At 39.1% G+C, this 23896-nt stretch overlaps 1 protein-coding gene across 1 annotated transcript in view; it reads right to left on the bottom strand.

Moving 5' to 3' along the window:
• Positions 1–353: 353 nt before the first annotated feature.
• The window catches only part of LOC142760491 (CD109 antigen-like), a 43452-nt gene continuing 19909 nt past the window's right edge, over positions 354–23896 (bottom strand). The window contains exons 17-34 of the mRNA XM_075863687.1: positions 22026–22071; positions 21299–21361; positions 20543–20639; positions 19862–19979; positions 19542–19655; positions 18534–18755; positions 17941–18091; positions 13280–13456; positions 12341–12422; positions 11503–11734; positions 8210–8381; positions 6195–6385; positions 4323–4478; positions 3945–4010; positions 2176–2309; positions 1917–2067; positions 1568–1670; positions 354–538 (exon numbers count right to left, since the gene is read on the bottom strand). Of these exons, the coding sequence (XP_075719802.1) occupies positions 354–538; positions 1568–1670; positions 1917–2067; positions 2176–2309; positions 3945–4010; positions 4323–4478; positions 6195–6385; positions 8210–8381; positions 11503–11734; positions 12341–12422; positions 13280–13456; positions 17941–18091; positions 18534–18755; positions 19542–19655; positions 19862–19979; positions 20543–20639; positions 21299–21361; positions 22026–22071 (2460 nt within the window). The remainder of the gene's footprint in view (positions 539–1567; positions 1671–1916; positions 2068–2175; positions 2310–3944; positions 4011–4322; positions 4479–6194; positions 6386–8209; positions 8382–11502; positions 11735–12340; positions 12423–13279; positions 13457–17940; positions 18092–18533; positions 18756–19541; positions 19656–19861; positions 19980–20542; positions 20640–21298; positions 21362–22025; positions 22072–23896) is intronic.

Genomic DNA, 23896 nt, shown 5'->3' with positions numbered 1-23896 from the left:
ATTTAATACATTCAGAGTATTCAATTTGTGGAAAGGATGTTTATTAACAGGTTAACTGCACAGATAAAATACACAATATTAAAAACAGCTACATGCAGCCATAAATATTTATGAGAAAATATTCCCCATGACATAAAATGAAAGTGAAAATACAACTATCTACTACTAGATAGAAACAAAATTGTCCTTTTTTCCTTATTGTAAATTATTAGCCAAATGACTATTTATAATACATTATATATACAAATAAATACACAATTGTGTCCCAAAATGTACTTGCTTACAATGATCCTGAACTGACAATGAAGAACCGCAATTCCAGTCAACAGAAAATGATAGGGGCAAGTAATTATTTACAAGAAATAGCCTAAAACAGTCATGCAGAACCATAAGAGGCTGAATGTTGGCACAGTAGCCTTGCTGCTAAGAGATAACATCAGTACGTTTGATGCGCACAGAGTGCAGTTGAATCCGCAGTAATCACATGTAGATATTCGTTGCATGGTCAGAGAATTATATGTTCGGGTAGCGGACATTTCTGTAAGAAAAAAGGATTATTAAACCTTTGCCAGAAATAAAACTCTAAAACTAAAAGTAATATAAGTAACACAATTCCTGTCTGCCTCGGTATAATAAATAAATATCAATATATACATAAGAAACACTTTTTCTACTCTACTAATTCCTGTGCTGTCCAACATTGTGGGAATGCTTTATGCAAATTCAATGGGAATCTCATCCCAGTACCGCTCTGCAGTCATGGGTCAGATGCACCAGGAATAGAGAACTCAAGTTTTCTGCTGCGCAGGACCTTCAGTATGTAGATCTTTGAGGGTGTAAACATTGGTTGTGGTGAGCCAAAACTGAATTGGTAACTCCTGCCAGGAGTACACATATGGAACTCTGACCTTAAAGCAGTTATCCACCGACAACAACCATTTCCTGTGGCAACTCCCTCATTAATGAAGTCTATTGTGGGGGTTCCAGCTGATGGAACACCCAGACGTCAGCTCTGCATTCAGATTTCCCCTGCAGAGTCAATGAAGTCAATAGGCACTGAGGTTAGTTCTCCAGAGTGAGATTCTCTTTGTAACGGCTTTCCGCTCTGCTTAATCGAGTGGGATTCTGAGCTGTGGCCCCCTGTTAGGACATAGGAACAGGGGTTGTATTGAGTGTTCTATGCCTTTAAATTTTGTATTTAGGAGTTGTCTGATTTAGACTCACCCGAGCATCTAGCTGATCATGAAGGGTCCTACTGCCCATGTTTGTTAAAAAAGACAGACCATTCATGTAATTCATGCATTGTTCTACCAGAACAGTGAGCTCTCTTTGTATCACCTCTCCACTCTGGCTAATATCAGATGGCTCTGGGTAATTGTTGGTGGAATCTCTTCTATATCCTTTATATGTGTTATATATATATATATATATATATATATAATAATTATTATTATTTTTTTTTTTTTTTCCTGTTCTGTGTACCTGTATATGAATTGCCATTTCCGTTCCTATACTCATTCGTTTTATTTTGTCTAAGCAAAGGTAATATATAATCTATGGCACTTACCTGGATTGTAATAATCACAGACTTTAACAACAGCATCTTGAGAACTTGCTACCATTGCAAACCGAACCATTGGAATAGAAATACAGAGCTCATCATTGGTCACCTAATAAATGAAGAAATATGAGGCTGTGTTTACACATTGCAAAAACTGCGATATGACTGTACATCACTAACATATTCTAAAGTAAGACACCTTTTAAGTTACATTTTATTGCTTAAATATATTACACTTATTGCTTTATAGCCTAACCACATGCAATATTAATGACATTACTGTAAGATTTTGTTTTTCTAAGTTTTTCCGATTTACAGAGCAAAAAAGCATTGTAAGGTAGTTTTTTTAACTCACCGAATCAAAGTAAACATAAACTTTTCCTTCTTTTGGCTCAACCAGTTTTAGAGATTGAATACTAATAATTCCTTGAGGGCTCATAGTGAATCCACTGAGGTACCCAACATCCAATAATGCCATGCCGCTCTCATTCCCTTTACCCTGAAAGCTGATAACAAAAAAAATACCAAAACATTAGTGTTAAGGAAATACTCATCAATAAAGAAAAAAAAAAACATATAAGAGGTCATGGGAACTGAACTTTGGTCTTACTTACCGCATACATACATCCAATGAGAGTCTATGAATGTTATTTGTCTCTTCCCTCACCGACACATCTAATTGGAAAGCCTCAAGCACCGTGTTTCTTCTCCGCCTAGATGAGGACTTTTGATTGTACATTACATTAAGCTGTAAACAAAAAAATATATTATTAAGAACTTGCATCAATTGATACCAATAATTACTATATGCTAATTTGTGTAGTACAGCCAATGTATTTGTATGTGGTTTTAAAGCTGCATATTCCCTCTCTCTCGGCATCCATTTGGGGAATTCTATTTGAGCTTATATAGAGCAGATAATAATAGATAATTATAGATTACAATCCCTAATTGTAAATTTCCCATCATTTTCTAATCTTTCCATTTACATTAAACAGGCAAAGGTATAACTTGTAGATCCTGGCCCTCAAAACAATATCTGTAACAGGGCCTCCAACTACCATGTGCCATTAATAATACTGGTGTCTTCTTTTGTAGTAGAGGGACCTTTGGGCTGACTAAGGCACCAGTACTCTGCATAGCTATGCCCCTGGAAAAAGGAAAAATTACCTCCTACAACATAACTGGAAAATGTGTTACAAACTATTGGAAACCAGGTTTACTAGTCTCCTTTCTATAACACAAAAAAAATTCTGTAAAAAGGAAAAAAAATTGTCAAAAGCTATTTTTGAAGTGTCAAATTAAACAGGTATAACTAGAGTTCAAGTTGTTTTCTTAAAATATTGATTGAGTGGCTACATTGTAGTTCCTAATAAAGTTACCTTTTAAATTTGGCACCGTTCCTACACTGTCTGTCACCAGGTTGACCCGCTACCTCTATAGCAATGGTATGCTGTTCAGGCCACATGACAGCAGCAGTCAATCATTGGCTGCAGTGGTGACGTCCCAACAACAGAAAGGGCTTGTCCACACGTAAACGGAATTGCTGCAGAAAATTTCTGCAGCAATTCCGTTGAAAGTAGCAGACTTTCCACTGAGGCAGAAACGCACCATTTCCTGCATTTTTGACTGCAGAAAATTGTGCGTATTTTGCTGCTTTTTTCTCATTGTTTGGAAATGGTGACATCTCCTCTGAAAAACGCAGCATTTCAGTCCACTTTCCGCAGCAGGAATTGACACGCTGCGGTACGAAAAATACGCAGCTCAGGTCAATTTCTGCTCGAAATATTTACGCAGCGTGTGGCTGAGATTTGTTTGAATCTCACCCACTTTGCTTCTACTGTATTTTGCTGCGTATTTTCAGACGGAAAATACACAGCAATTCTGTTACGTGTAGACGAGCCCAAAGAGATGAGAAATCCTGGTGACCACCAGCACGAGAACAGTGTCATAAACCTTTTTAAACATTGTGGGGCACTTGACAATTGTGATTTTCAGGGATTGGAAAACACCAGTTTAATCTAAGGCAATATAATAATCCTTTTATGTAACAGTAAACACTAGATAAGAAAAGAAAATGTAAGTACAAAGAAAACAGATAAACAGCGACCAATCAAATTACTGCTACCATTGTATAGCCTTCGCTGGAAACAATTACAGCTAGGATCTGATTGGTTGTTATGGGGTACTGCTTCAGTTTTCCTTGGCATCTACCTTCTACAGATAACTTCAAGTTTGACAGGTATATAAAATAAGTACAGCATTACAATAACAAGTAACAAAATGTTCTCATTATGACATTTTAGAAATTATACACTTCCTGTAAAACATACAGAGAAATCAATAATAGATAATAGAAACTGTTAAAACGCTTGATTTTTACCTGGAAAATAGCCAATCCTCTTCCAACTGCAGTAGCATTGACTAACAAAGGCTGGGAAACCTCAACCTAATAATAAAATAGAATTACCCATTTATTATAAATATCATATTACTTACAGCTTAACGTCAGTATAATATTGTTCATTGAGGTCATTATACTGAATCTCTGTAGATTCATATGATCTGACTTTCGATTATTGGGGGGGGGAAACATGGCCAATGTATTGTTATATCATTGTTTTCCATAAATATTATAATATTACATGTAAATATGATATAGTGTTTAAACCACATCATTTATAGGCAGCAAAACGTATCATAAATTGAATATATATTATATGTCTGTATATAGGCAAATTAGTTTATAAAGTCTATTTACCTGCTGACTTTGTAAGACTAGAAGGTTTTCACTGTTGATATGGAAAGTTGTAGGTGCAGATGAATCTGGTCCAGTAACAGCCAATGTAAGAGATGTTTCATGAGACGGAGCCAAGAGTATAAACTTGGACAAGGCTTGCAGGGCTATTATTGTGTCCTGGTAAAAGAATAACAAGGCTTACATTTTAATGGTAAACTCAACTAAAGCCACCCTATAAAATATTCAAGCACTAAATATCCATGATGCAGCACTGGATGTCAGCCACCGTCCTTCTCTACCGGAAGTGCAGGTAGTGCATATACATACATTCTACCAGCGCCTGAAAATTATGACATTTGAACCACTGCTCACCAAAAGGCATAATCGAAAAAATATTCATCAAAATTGGCCTCCAATTTGAACAATAGTTTTTTGTTAGAAGGGTCCCTAGGCAGTAAGCTAATAAGTGATATCTGGCTGCTGGGGGGGGGAGAGAGGGAGAGAGGGAGAGAGGGGGATAGAGGGAGAGGGGGAGAGAGGGGGATAGAGGGAGAGGGGGAGAGAGGGGGAGAGGGAGAGGGGGAGAGGGGAGAGGGGGAGAGGGGAGAGGGGGAGAGAGGAGAGAGGGGAGAGGGGGGAGAGAGAGAGACACGTTAAGGAGTGTGAAAGATTCCATAATGAATGTAAAACTCTATGAATAAGATTTTGCACTATCTCCACATCAGGATAACTCCGTAAGTACAGATAATGTTTCAAGCGCAATAATTGATATAGTAAGTAAAGTTTTCCTTTCCGCATTGATAGAGTCAAATAACAAGACTGAAAATTTCTCATTTTAAATATAACATAAGACTCAGTTCCTTAGATAATAAAATTCTACTCAGAACAGAGAAATCAAAGAAGATCAGAAGATCAGGGTGGAAGTTCAGAAATCATTATTCCATTGAAAAGCCACACCAGAGGACATTACATTCTGGAGTAACACTATTCATATTATTTCATACTTTATATTATATTCTGCTTTATATGATGGAAATATTAGACCTTACATTCCCTTGTGCCAATTACACCGTTTTTTTTTTGTTTTTTTTTACTTCTAATGGACGCTACTCTACTGTTCATCACTGGTTATGCCATCAACTCCACTGTTAAATCATTGGAATTCAAATCTAAAAATAGCATTTATAACAATGTTTTCTGAATAAAGGAGGTATCAGAGTGTCACATACATTCTGAATAGGTCATGCCATATACATCATTGGATTGTATGTGGCAATAAGTTTTTCTGTATATCGCAAATAGATAAAGAAAACAAACAAAATAGCCAGCAGCATATAACATTAAAGTGTGTCTGCCACCAATTTTTGGGGTGTTATTAGTATTAGCTTATGATATAATCCCGTGTGAACATTCAGTTAAATTATAGCTTTTACTTTTTTATTGTTTCTTTCTGCCATTCTTCAGTAACCTTTCCCTTAAAATCAATGAGTCTAAAGGGCTGACTTTTGTCTGAATGAGTCTAAAGGCTGTGAGGTCACATGATCAACCAATCAGCTCCTAATGCGGTAAGGAGGATGGACAAAGGTAGATCCCCTTAATAATATTAATCAGCAGCAATTTTATCAAGGTACATAGATAAAATTCAGGACAGCTTCATTGTTTGTTACTGGACAAAAATCACAGTCACATAAAGCAGAATATATTTATCACGTGATTCTAAAATGATTGCTCCAAAGACATTTAGACACAGCATGTTGGGGACAGACGCTCTTAAATTATTTAATCTAGTAAATAATACATTATATAGAAAGTGTTTCAGCTTTCTATATAGAAAGTGTTTTAGCTAGTTACTAATAGCATAACATTTCTAACCAGTTGTGAAAGGAGTTTTACCTGAGTGGATGAATATCCTCCAAGATGGCTCCTTTGTTGAATCAGCCACTTCATTACAGGAATACCTTCCACAATTCTGCTCTGCTGATAGTGAGAAAGCAGGGCATATGCCGCCGTCTCAATGTTTGTAGTTCTCGGCTGCCAGTAATTGTTGAACCCTTCAGATTGTGAAGACCAAAACTTGTTCCCTTCTAAATAAACAAAAGTGATACAAAAGTTATATATATATATATATATATATATATATATATATATATATATATATACACACTACCGTTCAAAAGTTTAGGGTCACTTAGAAATTTCCTTATTTTTTAAAGAAAAGCACAGTTTTTTTCAATGAAGATAACATTAAATTAATCAGAAAAACACTCTATACAATGTTAATGTGCTAAATGACTATTCTAGCTGCAAACGTCTGGTTTTTAATGCAATATCTACATAGGTGTATAGAGGCCCATTTCCAGCAACCATCACTCCAGTGTTCTAATGGTACATTGTGTTTGCTAACTGTGTTAGAAGGCTAATGGATGATTAGAAAACACTTGAAAACCCTTGTGCAATTATGTTAGCACCGCTGAAAACAGTTTTGCTGTTTAGAGGAGCTATAAAACTCACCTTCCTTTGAGCTAGTTGAGAATATGGAGCATTACATTTGTGGGTTCGATTAAACTCTCAAAATGGCTAGAAAAAGAGTGCTTTCATGTGAAACTCGACAGTCTATTCTTGTTCTTAGAAATGAAGGCTATTCCATGCGAGAAATTGCCAAGTAACTGAAGATTTACTACAACGGTGTGTACTACTCCCTTCAGAGGATAGCACACACAGGCTCTAACCAGAGTAGAAAGAGAAGTGGGAGGCCCCGCTTCACAACTGAGCAACAAGACAAGTACATTAGAGTCTCTAGTTTGAGAAATGGACGCCTCACAGGTCTTCAACTGGCAGCTTCATTAAATAGTACCCGCAAAACGCCAGTGTCAACGTCTACAGTGAAGAGGCGACTCCGAGATGCTGGCCTTCAGTGCAGAGTGGCAAAGAAAAAGCCATATCTGAGACTGGCTAATAAAAGGAAAAGATTAATATGGGCAAAAGCAAACAGACGTTGGACAGAGGAAGATTGGAAAAAAGTGTTATGGACAGACGAATCGAAGTTTGAGGTGTTTGGATCACACAGAAGAACATTTGTGAGACGCAGAACAACTGAAAAGATGCTGGAAGAGTGCCTGACGCCATCTGTCAAGCATGGTGGAGGTAATGTGATGGTCTGGGGTTGCTTTGGTGCTGGTAAAGTGGGAGATTTGTACAAGGTAAAAGGGACTTTGAATAAGGAAGGCTATCACTCCATTTTGCAACGCCATGCCATACCTTGTGGATAGGGCTTGATTGGAGCCAATTTAATCTTACAACAGGACAATGACCCAAAGCACACCTCCAAATTATGCAAGAACTATTTAGGGAAGAAGCAGGCAGCTGGTATTTTAATCTGTAATGGATTGGCCAGCGCAGTCACCAGATCTCAACCCCATAGAGCTGTTGTGGGAGCAGCTTGACCGTATGGTACGCAAGAATTCCCATCAAGCCAATCCAACTTGTGGGAGGGGCTTCTGGAAGCATGGGGTGAAATTTCTCCCGATTACCTCAGCAAATTAACAGCTAGAATGCCAAAGGTCTGCAATGCTGTAATTGCTGCAAATGGAGCATTCTTTGACGAAAGCAAAGTTTGAAGGAGAAAATTATTATTTCAAATAAAAATCATTATTTCTAACCTTGTCAATGTCTTGACTATATTTTCTAGTCATTTTGCAACTCATTTGATAAATATAAGTGTGAGTTTTCATGGAAAACACAAAATTGTCTGGGTGACCCCAAACTTTTGAACGGTAGTGTATATATATATATATATATATATATATATATTTATATGGTCTGTTCCATCATTTAACTCATATTGAAAGTATAGAAATATATATATATATATATATATATGTATATATATAATGTTTATATATACTAACCTGTAGTGCTTGCCCTTGAATTAAGCAGAGTCAGGGCATCACGTGCTATAGAGCTATTGGCCAATGACAAGGCATATACCACTACCGAGAGTGTATAATTACTGGCAATTCCTTCATCAAACTTCCTCTCAAGATATTGCACAGCTTTCTGAACTTTAGATGCATAGAGGTCCTGAAATGGAAAACAAAAATAAAAAAAATAAAAGTTTCCTTATACAACAAGATTTGCTATACAAAATGATTATTATTATTATTCAAAACACACGTTGTAGTCTCTTTTGATATATTAGCAAAGTGTTTGAAAATGAATTCAGCCAAATGTTTAAAAAGTTTGTTAAGTCAATCCTTCTTTCATTATGTGTCTTTAATCTGTAACCAAAATGTTATTTTTCGAAATGTTAAAAAAACTATCATTATAGAACCATATAATTAATATATTTTGCAGTATGTGAGACTTATTTTCTTTATAGAACCCAGACTGAAATCCTCATTAACCCCCTGCCGTAGCTGTTTTTTTGTCATTTAATTTTTTTTCCTCCCCGCATTCTAAGGGCAAAGCCCCACGTGGCGGTATTGCTCTTGAATTCCGCTGCGGACACTCCGCAGCGTTAATCCGCAGCGGACCCGTTTCTCCATTGCCTTCCACTTCTTTTTAGTAGGCTTTGTTTAGACGAGGCTGAAATTTCCGCTGCGGAGCATAGGCTGCAGTGCGGAATTTGGTGTCCGCAGCATACAATGGATGTTGCGGACCAGTGGCGGACTCATTGCGGAAGTTCTCCATTGACTTTAATGGAGATTCTAAATTCCGCAATGAAGTCTGCAGATGTCATGCACATGTTATGTGTGCTGCGGATGCGTATTGCTTTCTTAACATGACATTTCTTCATTCTGGCTGGACCTATGTATTTCTAGGTCTACAGCCAGACTGAGGAGGTCAATGGGGCTCCCGTATTTACGGGTGACTATGTGTGTGCACCCGTAATTACGGGAGCGTTGCTAGGCAACGTCAGTAAATAGTCACTCTCCAGGGTGCTGAAAGAGTTAAGCGATCGGCAGTAACTGTTTCTGCACCCTGGACAGTGACTACCGATCCCAATATACAGCAACCTGTCAAAAAAATAGAAGTTCATACTTACCGAGAACTCCCTGCTTCTTTCTCCAGTACGGCTTCCCAGGATGACGTTTCAGTCTAAGTGACGGCTGCAGCCAATCACAGGCTGCAGCGGTCACATGGACTGCCGCGTCATCCAGGGAGGTCAGGCTGGATGCCGAAAGAGGGACGCGTCACCAAGACAACGGCCGGTAAGTATGAAATTCGTTTACGTTCACTAGGGAAAGTGCTGTCCCTTCTCTCTATCCTGCACTGATAGAGAGAAGGGAAGTACTTTCACCGCAATACGCAGCAGCTAGTCCGCATCAATTTACTGCACATTTTGGGCAGATCCGCCACAGAATCTGCAACGCAGATTCTGTGCGGCATTGATGCGGACAGTGGCGGAGGAAAACCGCCACGTGGGGCCATGCCCTAAAAGTCAGACATTTACCATGTTAATTTTATTCTGTGTGTCAATCCAATTATGGCAGTATCAAATTTATACAGTTGTTTATGTTTTATTGCTATTACAAAGAAAAAACTAATTCTTAAAAAAAATAAATTGTGTCCCCATATGCTAAGACCCATAACTTTTTTAATTTTTACATTGAATGGGCGGTGTGAGGGCTTGTTTTATACAGGATGAGATATAGTTTTTATTTGTACCATGTTAGGATACATGTGCCAGCCTCTTTCTAATGGCTTAAATGCAATCGTCGCTATTGACCGCGGCATCTATCTGGTTTAATGACCGGGATTGATTGGATTTATTGCAATGAGGTGTCGCCTGTAACATACAGCTCCAGTCTTTAGGCTCACTCAGAGACAAGGAAACTCATCAAACTACTAAGTAAAATTCAAGATTAATAATATAACGATACTGACAGAATACCAGTCCAGCAAAAAGCACACCCACAACCTGAATTGGTGCAAGCTTTCAGACTAGGCAAGTGGTGGCGAACTCATCCTGTGACATCCCTAACGACTGGGGCCCTGCCTGCAGCGGAACTACCGCCCTGATAATGGCGATCCCACTATCTGGAACCTACTAAGAGACCCTGAGTGCTCCTGCAGGTGAAAGGAAAACTTGCTTTCGCCTGGCAGCTGCTGGTAGGTGGAACGGACAGGTGGAGAGGACAGGTAGACTCAGACAAGCCGAGGTAATAACAGAGAGGTAACGTAGTACAACAAGGAAACAACAAACAGATCTCACAGCAGCCAAAGAACAAATGAGCCACAGGAAGTTAATCTCTGGCAAAGAGGTCTAGCACCACGGGTGTTATATACGAGGCTAAATTGGATGATTGAGAGTGACAGCAAGCAAACCACTCAAGATTTTAACCCTCGTCTACCTCTCAGACCAGCTCTAAGAACAGGGAATGTGACAAATAATGGCTAAATGAGACATTAAAAAAGTAAATCAACTAACTTATTTAAAAACTGCCATGAATAAATGTTGCTCTTTAATTAGCAATTATAAATTGGATGTTGTCCTCACAATTGTTGAGAGCAAAGGCACATCTAATGTGATGACATAAGAAGACAACTTTAAGTTATGATCTAGCACACTTTGGAAGGGGAAGCAAGTTGTAAGTTCATTTTCTTAGAGCAGTTTGCTACTGACCACTCTGCTAAACAGGGCATTTTCTTGGTATATTGCATACAGATTGCAAAGACATATTTCCAACCTACAAGATTAAATACATTTGCATTTAAGTTCAATAATTGATTTTGCTAACATTCTAATTCCCATTTCAATAGGTCATTTTTTAGGGGGGTTAAACTCTTATGTATGTACTGTACTTAGCAGCAAACAAAAGGTATGATCCAGCACTTCATGAAGCAATCCCAGGACTTTATTGTATAAACATTAAAAATCCACCCAGCACACAAAGACAAAGGACCAGTACACTTACGAGTTTCAACTGCCAACTGCGTTCTTAGTCATAGATATTGGCTATGACTAAGAATGCAGTTGGCGTTTGAAACGCGTAAGCGTACTGGTCATTTGTCTCTATGTGCTGGGTTGATTTTTAATGTTTATACAATAAAGTCCTGAGATTGCTTCATGAAGTGCTGGATCATACCTTTTGTTTACTACTGAGGAAGACGCCTGGGTCAGGACGAGGTCCATGCATTGGATCACTGAAGGCACTGGACACCGGTGAGCTTTTAATTTTACTATATGTACTGTACTTACCCTGTAGTACTTATCTTCTAGCAGTGAAGTCAGTATGTAAGCAGTGAGGGTGATATGACCATTTTGCCCTCCCTGAAGTTCATTATGGATAACACGTCCTGGCTCAGAGAATATACCAGTGTTGATGTCTTGGTACTGCACCAGCCACTTTACTATTTCGTTTAAGACAGTTGGATTTATGTATATAAATGTTCGGGCTTGAAGAAAGCATCTGAAAACAAATGCTGACAACCTAAAAGAAGATTTGTATCGTTACATAATAAGAACTGTTTTATATTTACACATTACTGTATTTTCACTAAATATATACATTTATTTTTCAAAAGAGTAGACCAGAGTTATGCCTTGTTCACATCTGCGTTGGAGGCTCTGTTAGGGGCCTCCATCAGAGGTCCAGCCAAAAATACTGGAAACAAAAGCGCAGCCTGCTATTGTTTCCGGTAAAACCACAGACATCCCGACTGAAACTCAATGGACCCAATAAGAGTCAATGGTTTCCGCCGGTCGCCAATGCAGTCTGCAGATCAGGCGGTACTGTTGCCAAGGAATAGGAACTGCACATTCCCCTGGTGGCAGACAAAAAGACCTGCAAAATTGGAGGTACTGTTAAACCGTGTGAAATGAAAACAAATAATGAATGATATGGCAGGCAGGCTATGGCTATATCACTCCCATTATAACACGATATAGTTACAGTGCACAGATCTGCCATAACTACTGTATGATAAAGTTCAACATCTCTTTTGAGCATGTCTGATCCCACGGAATTTAGGGCAGTTAGCATTGTTTCAAAGTTTACAAGACATTTAAAGTCAATCACATAAAATAATTTGCTCACCAAGTACTTCCAGAGGAATCAGTGCTTCCAAATGCGCTAAAAGATCCATCATTTCGCCTATAGGCTAGCTCCTTTTGGTAACCTAAACATAAAATATACATGAATGTTACTAAGGCAAAGTCTCTTTTATCACTTTGTCGTAGCATGATAGTATTAATAATAATAATAATAGCAATAATTACATAATAGATGGCAATTTTAATTGTGCTGACCCTACACTAATGTCTTCTGGCATCTCAGATGTTTTTATTAAACCTGCATATTTATTGACCTATAATTCCCAAGTCTGACAGTCTTCTAAATCTATCCATAAGTTATTACTTAGCTAACTTGTTAGTTGCCTGTTCGTAATGTGTTCTGATATCGGTGAAGATGAATGTCTAACTTGACTATATATATTCTATAAGTGCCACTTAAAAATGTAAAATAAATAAAGGTATTACAACTTAAAGACAACCCTTATGCATATGCCCTAGTCGAGTATATTGACATTGTAGAAAGGGATTGCCCGCTCGGGACCCCGCTCTATGAGCCAGATTTTGAATTTGAATGTCTGCATGCAGTACTACATTTTGTCTGCAGTTGGCGCTGCAAGGAGAATGCATAGTCATATATGGTGTCCATTTATATATTTAATTTACTTTCAACACACTGGGTCAGATTTACTAATGCTGTTTAGGATTTAGATGGTGGAAACTTAGACCAGAAAGTCAGAAGATGCTCCAAATTTATCATAGTGGTGCATGTTGTATGATAAAATTGGCCTTCTTTCTTTTAGACTACACCCCTTGTAATCTAAGCCATGCCCCCTGTCGGATGAGGTGCAAAAAGTGTCTTAAACAGATAATAAATGTGGCGCATGGCATGTGTGCAAAAATTCTGGTTCAATTTGAATAGTAAATCTGCTCCAGTGCTGCACATGATGCTGAAAAAAATTACCTTGTTCCATGAAGTTTACGATCCTTTCCCTAATTCCACTTTTTATCTGATTAACTGCTATTAGATATTGTAGAATATAGACGTTCGGTGCAAAGTTGATAATGTTTTGCTCGCCGCAGCCATATGGCAGCTCGATAAGCGACTCAAGACCATTTATTGAAGGTCCAAGTAGATCTCCTGTCAAAACATTTATCAAAATATTAAGCTTTGTTAAAAAAAAGTTGTGTATATTCTTTTCCTTGGTTATATTCTAGACATAATTGCATTAAAGCACATTTCTAGTTTAATATAAATAAAGCTTAGCCACCGTATAGTAAAAAAATTTCCAACATTGTTTGAGTTTCAATTTCTCACAGTTTCAAGATCTTTGTTTGCTGCCATTGAATGGGAACATTTTTGTTTTTACCCAGAGACTTGAAAACCATTCAGACCTGGTACCTTTCACAGCTGAGAGTTTTCTACAATTGCATCCAGTCTAGACAGTTCTCTGTCAGCTAAATAGTCTGTACTCCACTGATACATTGTACCAACAATGACACATTGTAGGCAAGACCAGAACAGAGAGATTTGTGCTGCTCATGTATTTAGCATTATCTAAGGCTGTGTTCACATCACCGTCTGTGTTCCGTTGAGGGGTTCCGTGAGAGGTTTCCGTCGGGTTAACCCCTCAGCAGAAAGCAAACGAAACCTCAGCTTCAGTTTCCCTCACCATTGAACTCAATGGTGACGGAAACCTAGCTAATGGTTTCCGTCGGTCACCGTTGTGACAGGGTTCTGTCGTTTTGACTGAATCAATAGTGCAGTTTGACTGCGCTATTGGTTCCGTCAAGAACAACGGAAACCTGTCACAACGGTGACCGACGGGAACCATTAGCTAGGTTTCCGTCACCATTGAGTTCAATCGATATTAAAAAAAGACACCTGACCATCAAACCTATATGAGGATGCTGGACAACGTATTCCAGAACCATGGAAGGTAATATGGATTTGGGCCTCCTTTTGCGGCTATAACAGCCTCTACTCTTGTGGGAAGATTTTCCACAAGATGTTGGAGCGTGTCTGTGGGAATTCATGAGTAATTAATCAAAAAAGCATGTTGGACAGGCAGGTCCGACTTGCAATAGGTGGTTTACAATTTATCCCAAAGGTGTTTGATAGGGGTTCAGGTCAGGGCTCCTTTTAGGCCACACAAAACTCATAAAACCATGTCTTTATGGACCTTGCTTTGTGCACTGGGGCATATTCATGCTGGCACAGAAAAGGTATTTTCCCAAACTGTTCCCACAAAGTTGGAAGCATACAATTGTCTAACATGTCTTTGTATGCTATAGAAATAAACCCTACACTGGAAAAAAGGGTTCTAGCCCAAACCCTAGAAAACAGGCCCAAACCATCATCCCTCCTCCATCAATCTTTACAGGAGGCATTGGGCATTGGCGCTAGGTAGCGTTCTAATGGCATCAGGCGCCAAATAGTGAGACATGATTTATCATTCCAGAGAACATGTTTAAGCTGCTCCAGAGACAAGTGGCAACGTGCTTGGCATTGTGCATGGTGATCTTAGGCTTGTGTGCATCTGCGAGACCATGTATCCCATTTCATGAAGCTCCTGACACACAGTTCTTGTGCTGATGTCACTTACATAGCCAGTTTGAAACTCTATAGTGAGTGAAGCAACAGAGAATTTGCAGACGATTTTTACATGCTACGCACTTCCATAGTAAAACGTCTTTGTATGCTGTAGCATTAACTGAACCCTTCACTGAAAAAAGTGCCTAGCCCAAACCCTGAAAAATGTCCCCGGACCATTATCCCTGATGCACGAACAATGCACAAATATCGGACAAGTCGTGAGTTTTACGCAGCGGACACACGCTGCGTGAAAATCACTGAAAGTCTGCACGGCCCCATAGAGTAACATAGGTCCGTGCGAGGCGCGTGAAAATAACGCGCGTTGCACGGACGTATTACACGTTCGTCTGAATAAGCCCTAACAATAAGGCCCAGTTCACAGAGTTTTTGGGCCTTGATTGATATTGACTCGGACACTGCGTCAGAATCAGCACCAAACAACTTCCAAAACCGCCTCCCATTGATTTAATCGGAAATCAATGGGAGCCAGTCGCGGGAAAAAGAAAAAGCAGCACGTCCTTTCTTGCCGCTGTTCCGCCTCTGACCTCCCATCGAAATCAATGGGAGGCAGAAAATGCATTTTTCGGTGCGTTTTTTGTCTGCTGTCCTCAATTGCCGCGGGCAAAAAACGCAGCAAAAAAACGCGGCAAGATAGTGTGGGCAGGTCAAAATCTGGTGCGTGCGGTCGCAGGTGCGCGCTTGCGAGTGCGCACGCGCGGGAGTTTGCGGGTGCGCGCGATCGGTCGCGCGGGCGGTGTTTGACGGCCCCCATGACGACCCCCATGCTACCCAGGGTCGCCATCAGGGGGGGTATTAGGGGTACTGATGTGAGAGGCCTGGCCAAACCTAATTGAAAGGGGGGCCCGCAGCTCACGACATTCTTTTGGTGAAAAAAACGGGCCCCATTGCAGGGGCCTGTTTTTTTTTTCTACCAAAGGCAAGTCGCGGCAGTTGCCGGGCCCCCCTTTCAATTAGGTTTGGCCGGGCCTCTCACATCAGTACCCCTAATACCCTCCTGATGGTGGTCCTGGGTACCATGATATAGTGCTGGACGGAGTACCGTTAACAGGCGGTGCCACGGTAGGGGGGCCCAGAAAATTTAGCTGTATGGGGCCCTGAAATTCCTGATGGCGGCCCTGATCCTAAGTATTAAGGCAGTGAAGGATATGTTCACATGCACAAGTAAAAATGGCTGATAATTATGGAGCTGTTTTCAAGGGAAAACAGCCTCTGATTTTCAGCCGTTTTTGAAGCAGAAATTTCTTTTGGAGACTTGTTTTTCAATTGATCTTATGAAAAACAGCTCCAAAAACGGCTCAAGAAGTGACATGCTCCTTCTTTTTATGCAGTGTTTTTTTACACACTGTTTTTTAAAATAGCTGGTAAAAAAAAAAGCCCCTTCTGAACTAAACACAGTTTTTCCTATTAATTATAATGTGAAGGGGTTTGTCTGCGTTTCAGTAGAGTTTTTCAAGGCGTATTTCGAGGCGTTTTCGCCCCAAAATACACCTGAAAACACTGCATTTGAACATGCCCTAAAATGCCCCTAAAGGCATTTGAAATTACAACGTGAGCTCCACAGCGTAAGAACCCCTAAATTACCTAATTCCAAGAGTTGCATTCCAGATTTAAAGGGGTTGTCCTCCTTCTGACAACTGATGACCTATCCACCGGATTGGTGCGGGTCCGACACTCAAGCCGCTCCGGTAGCCTGTGGGCTCCGGATGTTGTAGCACATATTGCTATGTACGGAGCTGGAAGCAGTTGGCTCCGTACATAACATAGCGGCCGTGCTGCAGAACTGCAGGTTCGCTCCTATTCACTTGAGTAGGAACAGAGCAGCAGTACTGCAGCTCGGCCGCTATTCCGTGGCTGGAGCCAACTGCTTCCGGCATGTACGTCCGCTGCACGGAGGCCCGGTTGTCTGACCCCCACAGATCATGTACTGATGACCTATCGGGTGGATAGGTCATCAGTTGTCAGAAGCTGGAAAACCCCTTTAACTCTCTAATACTCTCTAAAATCTGTCAATATAAAGACATGCCCAAATTAGAATGATAAACATCTAGGATGATTTGAAACTGAACTACGCTGGAGTAAAATGCGCTAAATTGCATGCCTCTTAATAAATTTGCCGCTTCTTTGCCTGTTCATGGGGCAGAAAATCAAATCTTAGTCTATGAGCAGACTTACATTTTCGCTATATTTTACGACATATTCAATAAATTATAGTAAAAATGTCGGCCTGCGACAGGCCACGTCCCTCTCCTCAAACTTCACCCATTTTTTTTAACTTTGGAAAAGCGGCAGGAGAAGCATGAATAATAATCGCAAATTATTGAGAAAATAACGTATGTGCCATAATTTACGACTTTCTAAGCCCCAAAAGTTGTGTAAAGCCATTAATAAATCCCACCCTTGAACTGAACCTTCTGAAACTTAAAAGGTTTCTACACTTTTGCCAGTTTTACCCAAATTATCAAGGTAAACCTTCTTTGAATATGTCCTGCACAAGTATATGCGTAATTCATTAAGAATATAAAGACACTTGCACATTTCCTCTTTATTCCTTATGCAGATACAGGTTTACCTGAGCGGGCAAAGTACGGAAGCCCTTTAAAGAGGACCTATCACCTCTCATCACATGTCTGATCTAGTGAATTCTTGCATTCTCTATAAAACAATAATTATGGAGCATTGTGCCGTTCCTCTGTTATTCCTCCTGGAAATGTATTAATAAATTAACAACTGGGTGTTACCATTCCCACTGTCAAAGGGGTATTTATGTGTAGTTACACACCCATTTGACTGTGGGAATAATAATACCCAGTTGTCAATTTGTTTATACAGAATAACAGAAGAACAAAATAATGCTGTAGAATTGTTATTTTATGGAGAATGGAAGAATTCACTAGAACAAACATGTCAGAAGAGCTGACAGGTCCGCTTTAACCTCTTCATACTATAAATAACAACACCTATAGTGTTCAGTATATGTTATAAATCTTTTAAGAAAAAAATTGTCTTACCAATTACAGTGACATATATTTCTTCGCTGTCAGGTATTACATCACTGGGGAAAGTGAAGGAAATGTTCTTTGATACAGTTTTAGATGTATTTCCATTACCGGAAAGCTCAAATAGAACAGTCTGTGAATAAAAGTACTTCACCCCTTCAGCCTGTGGGGAAAAAATATATGACAGTGTTCAGTGAAGTTTTACTTTTCGTACAATAGTAGTGCAGATGTTTTTATGTTATTGAAAAGTACTTTATAGCATCACAGGAAACATTGTATTTTATTTAACCCTTTTACTCCTAAAGGGGCACTAAACCTAAAGTCAGTCTTGAATTGATATGCATTTGAATGCAATCTGCTGTTCCCCGTAGACAGTTATTTAACGCTGAGAAAAAGATAACTGCAGTGTTAGTCAATGGGATTACGGACTAGAATATCCATAAAACTGTCTTACTTATTTATCTCACATATATGAAGATCTAAGAACCTCCAAATACAGTTAAAAGTGTTATATATTTGTAAATATTTTAACAGTCCTTTTACAATGTTATTATGTTTTTTTTTTAGCTTTAGTGTTCCTTTAATTTTAGAGAAATATCACATACCTTTACCAGTACTGTTTGAGTTAAAACATCAGAGGCCACTTTTGATGTTGCTTTCACAGTGATTGGGATTTTGCCAAGTATCTTTGGTCTTATAGGAAATAAAACTCTTGTTCCACCCCGACTGGGAACAGTAACGTTATGTTGGCTTGCCACAGTACCCTTATAAATGCCTAGTGGTAAGATTATTTCGAATGAGTCATGAAGTTCCAAAGAAACCAAAACCTGTAATCAATGAAAAATAAATTCATGTAAAAAAAATGTCTTAATGCTAATATATTATTTAATGTGACTGTATATGTGCATCAATAATTTGATTTCAATATAATCCCACAGCTACAAGAAGGGGTGGCACGTACGCACATAATCCTATAATATCCCATAAGCCAAACAATAGAATTATTGTGTAGGTCTAATACATACATCATAACAGAAATGAACACTTCTATGAATATTTTCCTTATCCACATAGATCGCCTATGTGAATGAGCAACATGTAAATAAACAATCCCCCTGTATGCCAAGTATGAGATCACTATAAACTGCAGGGCTTCTCAAACTTTTTGTACTGGAGCCTCACTGACAGGACATGGTGATGCCCAGACTGCACCTCCAGTGGTTCAAGCAAATGGCAAAATTAATAAATGTACTCAATATAAGCTAATTTGTCTCCTGATCCCAGTATAACATTAAGATAAGCATGAATGTACAATTCTGTTACTTAACCAGGGATTGATGCAGTCAATGATTACTTCTGCCAGAACTGCCTTCCCAGCTACGCCTTGCACACAGCTGTAGTGCGCCTCTCCAAGGAGGCCGACCTCACAGTTTGAGCAGTACTGATATACTGTATGATCTGTTATTTCAGTTCTATTTATAGCAAGCTAAGCACTTCCAGCAATAGAGGATCAAGGAAAAACTACCATGGAAATACCAATTTTTAAAAAAAATAAAAAGTAATTGACTGTTTACATGTTGTACTACTATAAGAGATCAATAACTAAAACTTACCTGCAGGGTTTTAGATAAGGAACTGGACAGGATGACTTCCAAAATAAACTGTTCACCTCGTGTAACCGAATATGGCATGTTTAGCGACATTATAAAAGGTTTAAATACTGATATCTAGAAAAAAATACATTTAAAATAATACATTTTGAGATTAGAAATTAATGAAAAGTATTCTTAATTATTCAAGAAAAAATAGATAAATATATAGTTATGTTATATACAGGATTATGTTGCTTGCAACATAGGAATAATAAAAAGAAATAATAATAATAATGATTATCTTCCATTATTCTTTTAAAAAGATGCCACACAAATATTACCTCAACAGAGTCTTCGGCTATTCCCAGTCCAAATCTCTCAGAAATAACGAATGCTGTGGCCACCCATGATGTATTTCTATCAGGTACTGCTACGTCAAGATTTTCTGTTAAACTTGAGCTGTGAATGAATTTGTATCAATGTATCATTAGAGGATCTTGTATTATTCATGTGCTGATGTATGTACTTCCTATAACATATCATAAGGATAGATTTATTACATTCTGCATCTCTTGACATTAGTCGACAGCATTAGTTGATAGCACGATTTTTGCTACTTCGTCCTTGACTAACAAACTTCCTGTTTGCTATCAAAAACCTCTTGAGCTGTAGCCCAAAAATCTATGCCTTGTAATAATTGCAATTTTAACCGCTGGATCAATGATGAGTCAACAAAAAGAATATATGGTAGTTACCAACATCAGAATCAATACAACCACATCCGGCTTTGACTATTTGGTGCAAGTGCCATAAATTGGCATACACCTAATCAAATCATTGAGAAGTATAAGCATTAACGCTTCCTTTACATTTATTGGCAGCCAAGTATGCACAGGTACATGCGCTATTTTCTATTCTACCTGTTTTGCAAATTGTACCAGTGTGTCCTATAATGGCAATAAAGTTGAATAAACCTTTAATATACTACAATAAATCTAAACTCATTTATATTCTTAATATACCTTATATTAGTATCTTGCCAAATCCAAATCTCCGGTAAAAGAATGTTTGTATGTCTTGAAGGCAACACAGTGCGTTCTCTAGTGAGAGGAATGTATTCTGAAAAAAAGAAAAGAAAAACAAGGTAAAAGGACAAGCAGTCACATTGCCGTGATTTGTGTGTCATTTTTTGTGTAATTTGGCCATATTGTAAACGAATCACTTTAACGCTTGTTAACATATAAAATGAATAAAATAAGGATATTAATATTAAAGTGGTTGTCTGGCTTTAGCAAATTAATGTTATATCTTGTCTAATTAAAAGTTCTTACATTTTCAAATATACTTTCTGTATTTATTCCTCACAGTTTTTAAGATCTCTGCTAAATGTTTTTCAGTAGGAACATTCATTGTTCCCCTTAAAGGGGTATTACTATCTCAGACAATTTTGGCAAATGAATAGGATATGACATAAATGTCTAATAGATGCTGGTCCCATCTCTGGGACCTGCACCTATCTCAAGATCGGAGGTCCTGTAACCCCATTCAGTCCTGGTGAGATGGCCGCTGGCCGCCGCATCCGAGTGGACACTCAGTGGTAAGGTGTGCGTGTTTGCGAAAACAGCTGAGCTTACTAAGCTACTCTGTTACCGCAGCTCCCATTTACTTTTATAGGAGTTACGGAAACAGTATAGTACAACCAGCTTGGCTGTCACTGGAACCCCAACCACCTTTCCACCAATTCCCCACCTGGATGAGGCGGCCTGCAGCCATCTTACCAGGTGGGGGACAGGATCGGTTACCCACAATCTTGAGATAGGTGCATGCCCCAGAGCTGGAATCTGCATTCATCATATGGATATGTCATGAATGTCTGAGTTGGGAATAATATTTTAAAGGGAACCTGACCGCACTTTTGAGGCCTCAAAACTGCTAATATGGTGATATAGGGGAGTGGGAAAGCAATTTAAAATAACCTTTTTCTTGGTCATGCAACTTGCAAAATGATGTGTAATTCCTCAGACATGCCGATCTCAAGTGCCAGTGAGGCAGGACTTGATGTGTAAGCGCTCCTGCACTGCACGCTGCAAGCCTCGCCCCTCTACTCTAAGTGACAGCTCTAACGGTCTCCTGGTTGGCTGCTAGAACTGTCACTCAGAGCAGAGAAGAGCACATACGACCGCTGCGCCAGGGGAATCAAACGCTGCTCTCTCAGTCATACAGCTTGCATGACCAAGAAAAACGGTAAGGTTAAAATGCCCTCCCTCTTCCTTATATCACTCTGACAGCAGTTTTGAGGCCTAAGTAATTTAATTACATCCGATAATCCACAATATTTGATAAAACCAATCTGAGGTCCTGTTTATAGTTTTACTGTTTGTTATTATAAAGTAAAATAACTCCGACAAAATTATATTTGTGGACCACATGTGCAAGCATTCCACTAGAGAATCAAAGTAAATTTCTGACATCCCAGATGTCTGTAGGGCGCACGTTCAAACATACCATTTTTATTTTGGATCACAGCGTCCGTCAGGCTTGCTGGAGGGCCCTGATTAAGAAAATGAAAACTGCATTTGCTGACTGTTTATAATAGAGAAATGTATTGACTTTGACTAAAATATGTCTTTACATAAATGTTTACAGAATAAATGCACACGTGAATACAATATGTTTCAGAAGAAGGCTGGTGATTTAAAGTAATTGTAAAATTGTGTCTTTTTACATCACTGACATTGTTGCACATTCTTATCATAGAAAGGTCAGACTGTCCTATTTCCTAGAGGGCTGTAATGGAACTGAGAAACTGGAGAGGAGATCACAGTGACACTCTAATGTTGCAGGTCATGCAGCATTTAAAGCATACCTAATGTTTTTAGGTGACTATTCAGAATAAGATGTCATATTTGTGTACATGAGGAATAACACTATTTCCGGTCATTATATAATTCGTATTTTACATTTTTCCCTCTGCAGGCTCTCTTCTGTAATTCTCAGTTTCTCTGAGTTAGTGGGCGGAGTCTAACGGCTATCATGTCTTCTGTACACTGCACACATGGAAGAGGAGAGTCCTGCTCTCCCATCTTTAGCTATAATATACACACACATTGTGTATATATATATATATATATATATATATATATATATATATATATATAAATATATATATATATGTCGAGTCACATTATTATGACCACCAGCTTATATCCAGAGTAACCGCCGTGTGCAGCACGGACAGCAGCTAGATGGGCTGGGAGTGACTTAATAAGGTGCTGGTAGGTTGTCTTAGGTATCTGGAGCCATGCTGACTGCAGTGCATCCCACATTGACTGGAGGGTGCGTGGGGGAGGATCCATAGAGTGAAGAAGACGAACGAGGTGGTCCCACAGATGCTCAATTGGGTTCAAGTCTAGCGAATTAGGGGGCCATTAAAGTATTTGGAAGTCTTGGGCGCGCTCTTCCAACCACTGTCGGATATTGCTAGCCGTGTGACATGTCACATTGTCTTGCTGGAAGATTCCATCTGCCCCAGAGAAGACAAACCGCATGTATGGGTGGACGTGATCTGCAACGATGGATTCATAGTCAAATTGTTTCAGAGTGCCTTCCACCTGGATGAGTGGCCCAGAGAACAGCATGAAAAAATTCCCCAGACCATAACGCTGTCACCACCACCTTTTGTTCTTCCAGCAATGGTTGCAGGGTGTTTGTTCTCTGCTGTTTCTCGCCTGACACGCCAATGTCCATCTATTCGATGAAGTAGAAAACGTGACTCATTGTATGAGGCAACCCTTTGCCAATCATCGATGGCCCAATTCCGATACTGACGTGCAAATTGAAGCCTTTTTTGAAGCCTTTTTTGACATTTACCTCTCACATCAATGGCATGTGGTGCTCTGCAGTTTCCTCTTTTGTTATTCCCAATGGTGCCATTTGTGACATCACTATACACTTTCACCAAAGCAGCACGTGAACAGTTCACAAACTGCACTGTTTGAGAAATACTGCTACCCTTGGCCCGAAAGCTAATAATCATCACTTTGCAAATCTGATAAATTGCCCCTTTTACCCATGGCTACAATGAGCGATATGTGTTCACCTCATATACCCACCAAGCCAGCCACAACACATCACTTCCTTAATGGGCTACACGCTGCCGACGTCAAAAGTAGGAGGTGGTCATAATAATGTGACTCGACTGTGTGTATTTTTATATATATGTATATATATATATATATATATATATATATATATATATATATATAAAATGCATCAGCAAAATGGAGGAGATTAAACATCAGTAGTAGCTGAGAATCCAGCACTGAGATGGCATACCACTCTTACCAGAGGCTGAAAGTACGACTGTACTTCTCACT

Source organism: Rhinoderma darwinii, chromosome 4 (assembly GCF_050947455.1).
Source record: "Rhinoderma darwinii isolate aRhiDar2 chromosome 4, aRhiDar2.hap1, whole genome shotgun sequence".
Classification (NCBI taxonomy): Eukaryota; Metazoa; Chordata; class Amphibia; order Anura; family Rhinodermatidae; genus Rhinoderma; species Rhinoderma darwinii.
Note: the sequence above shows the minus strand (reverse complement) of the source record. Positions and strands in the feature narration are given on the sequence as shown.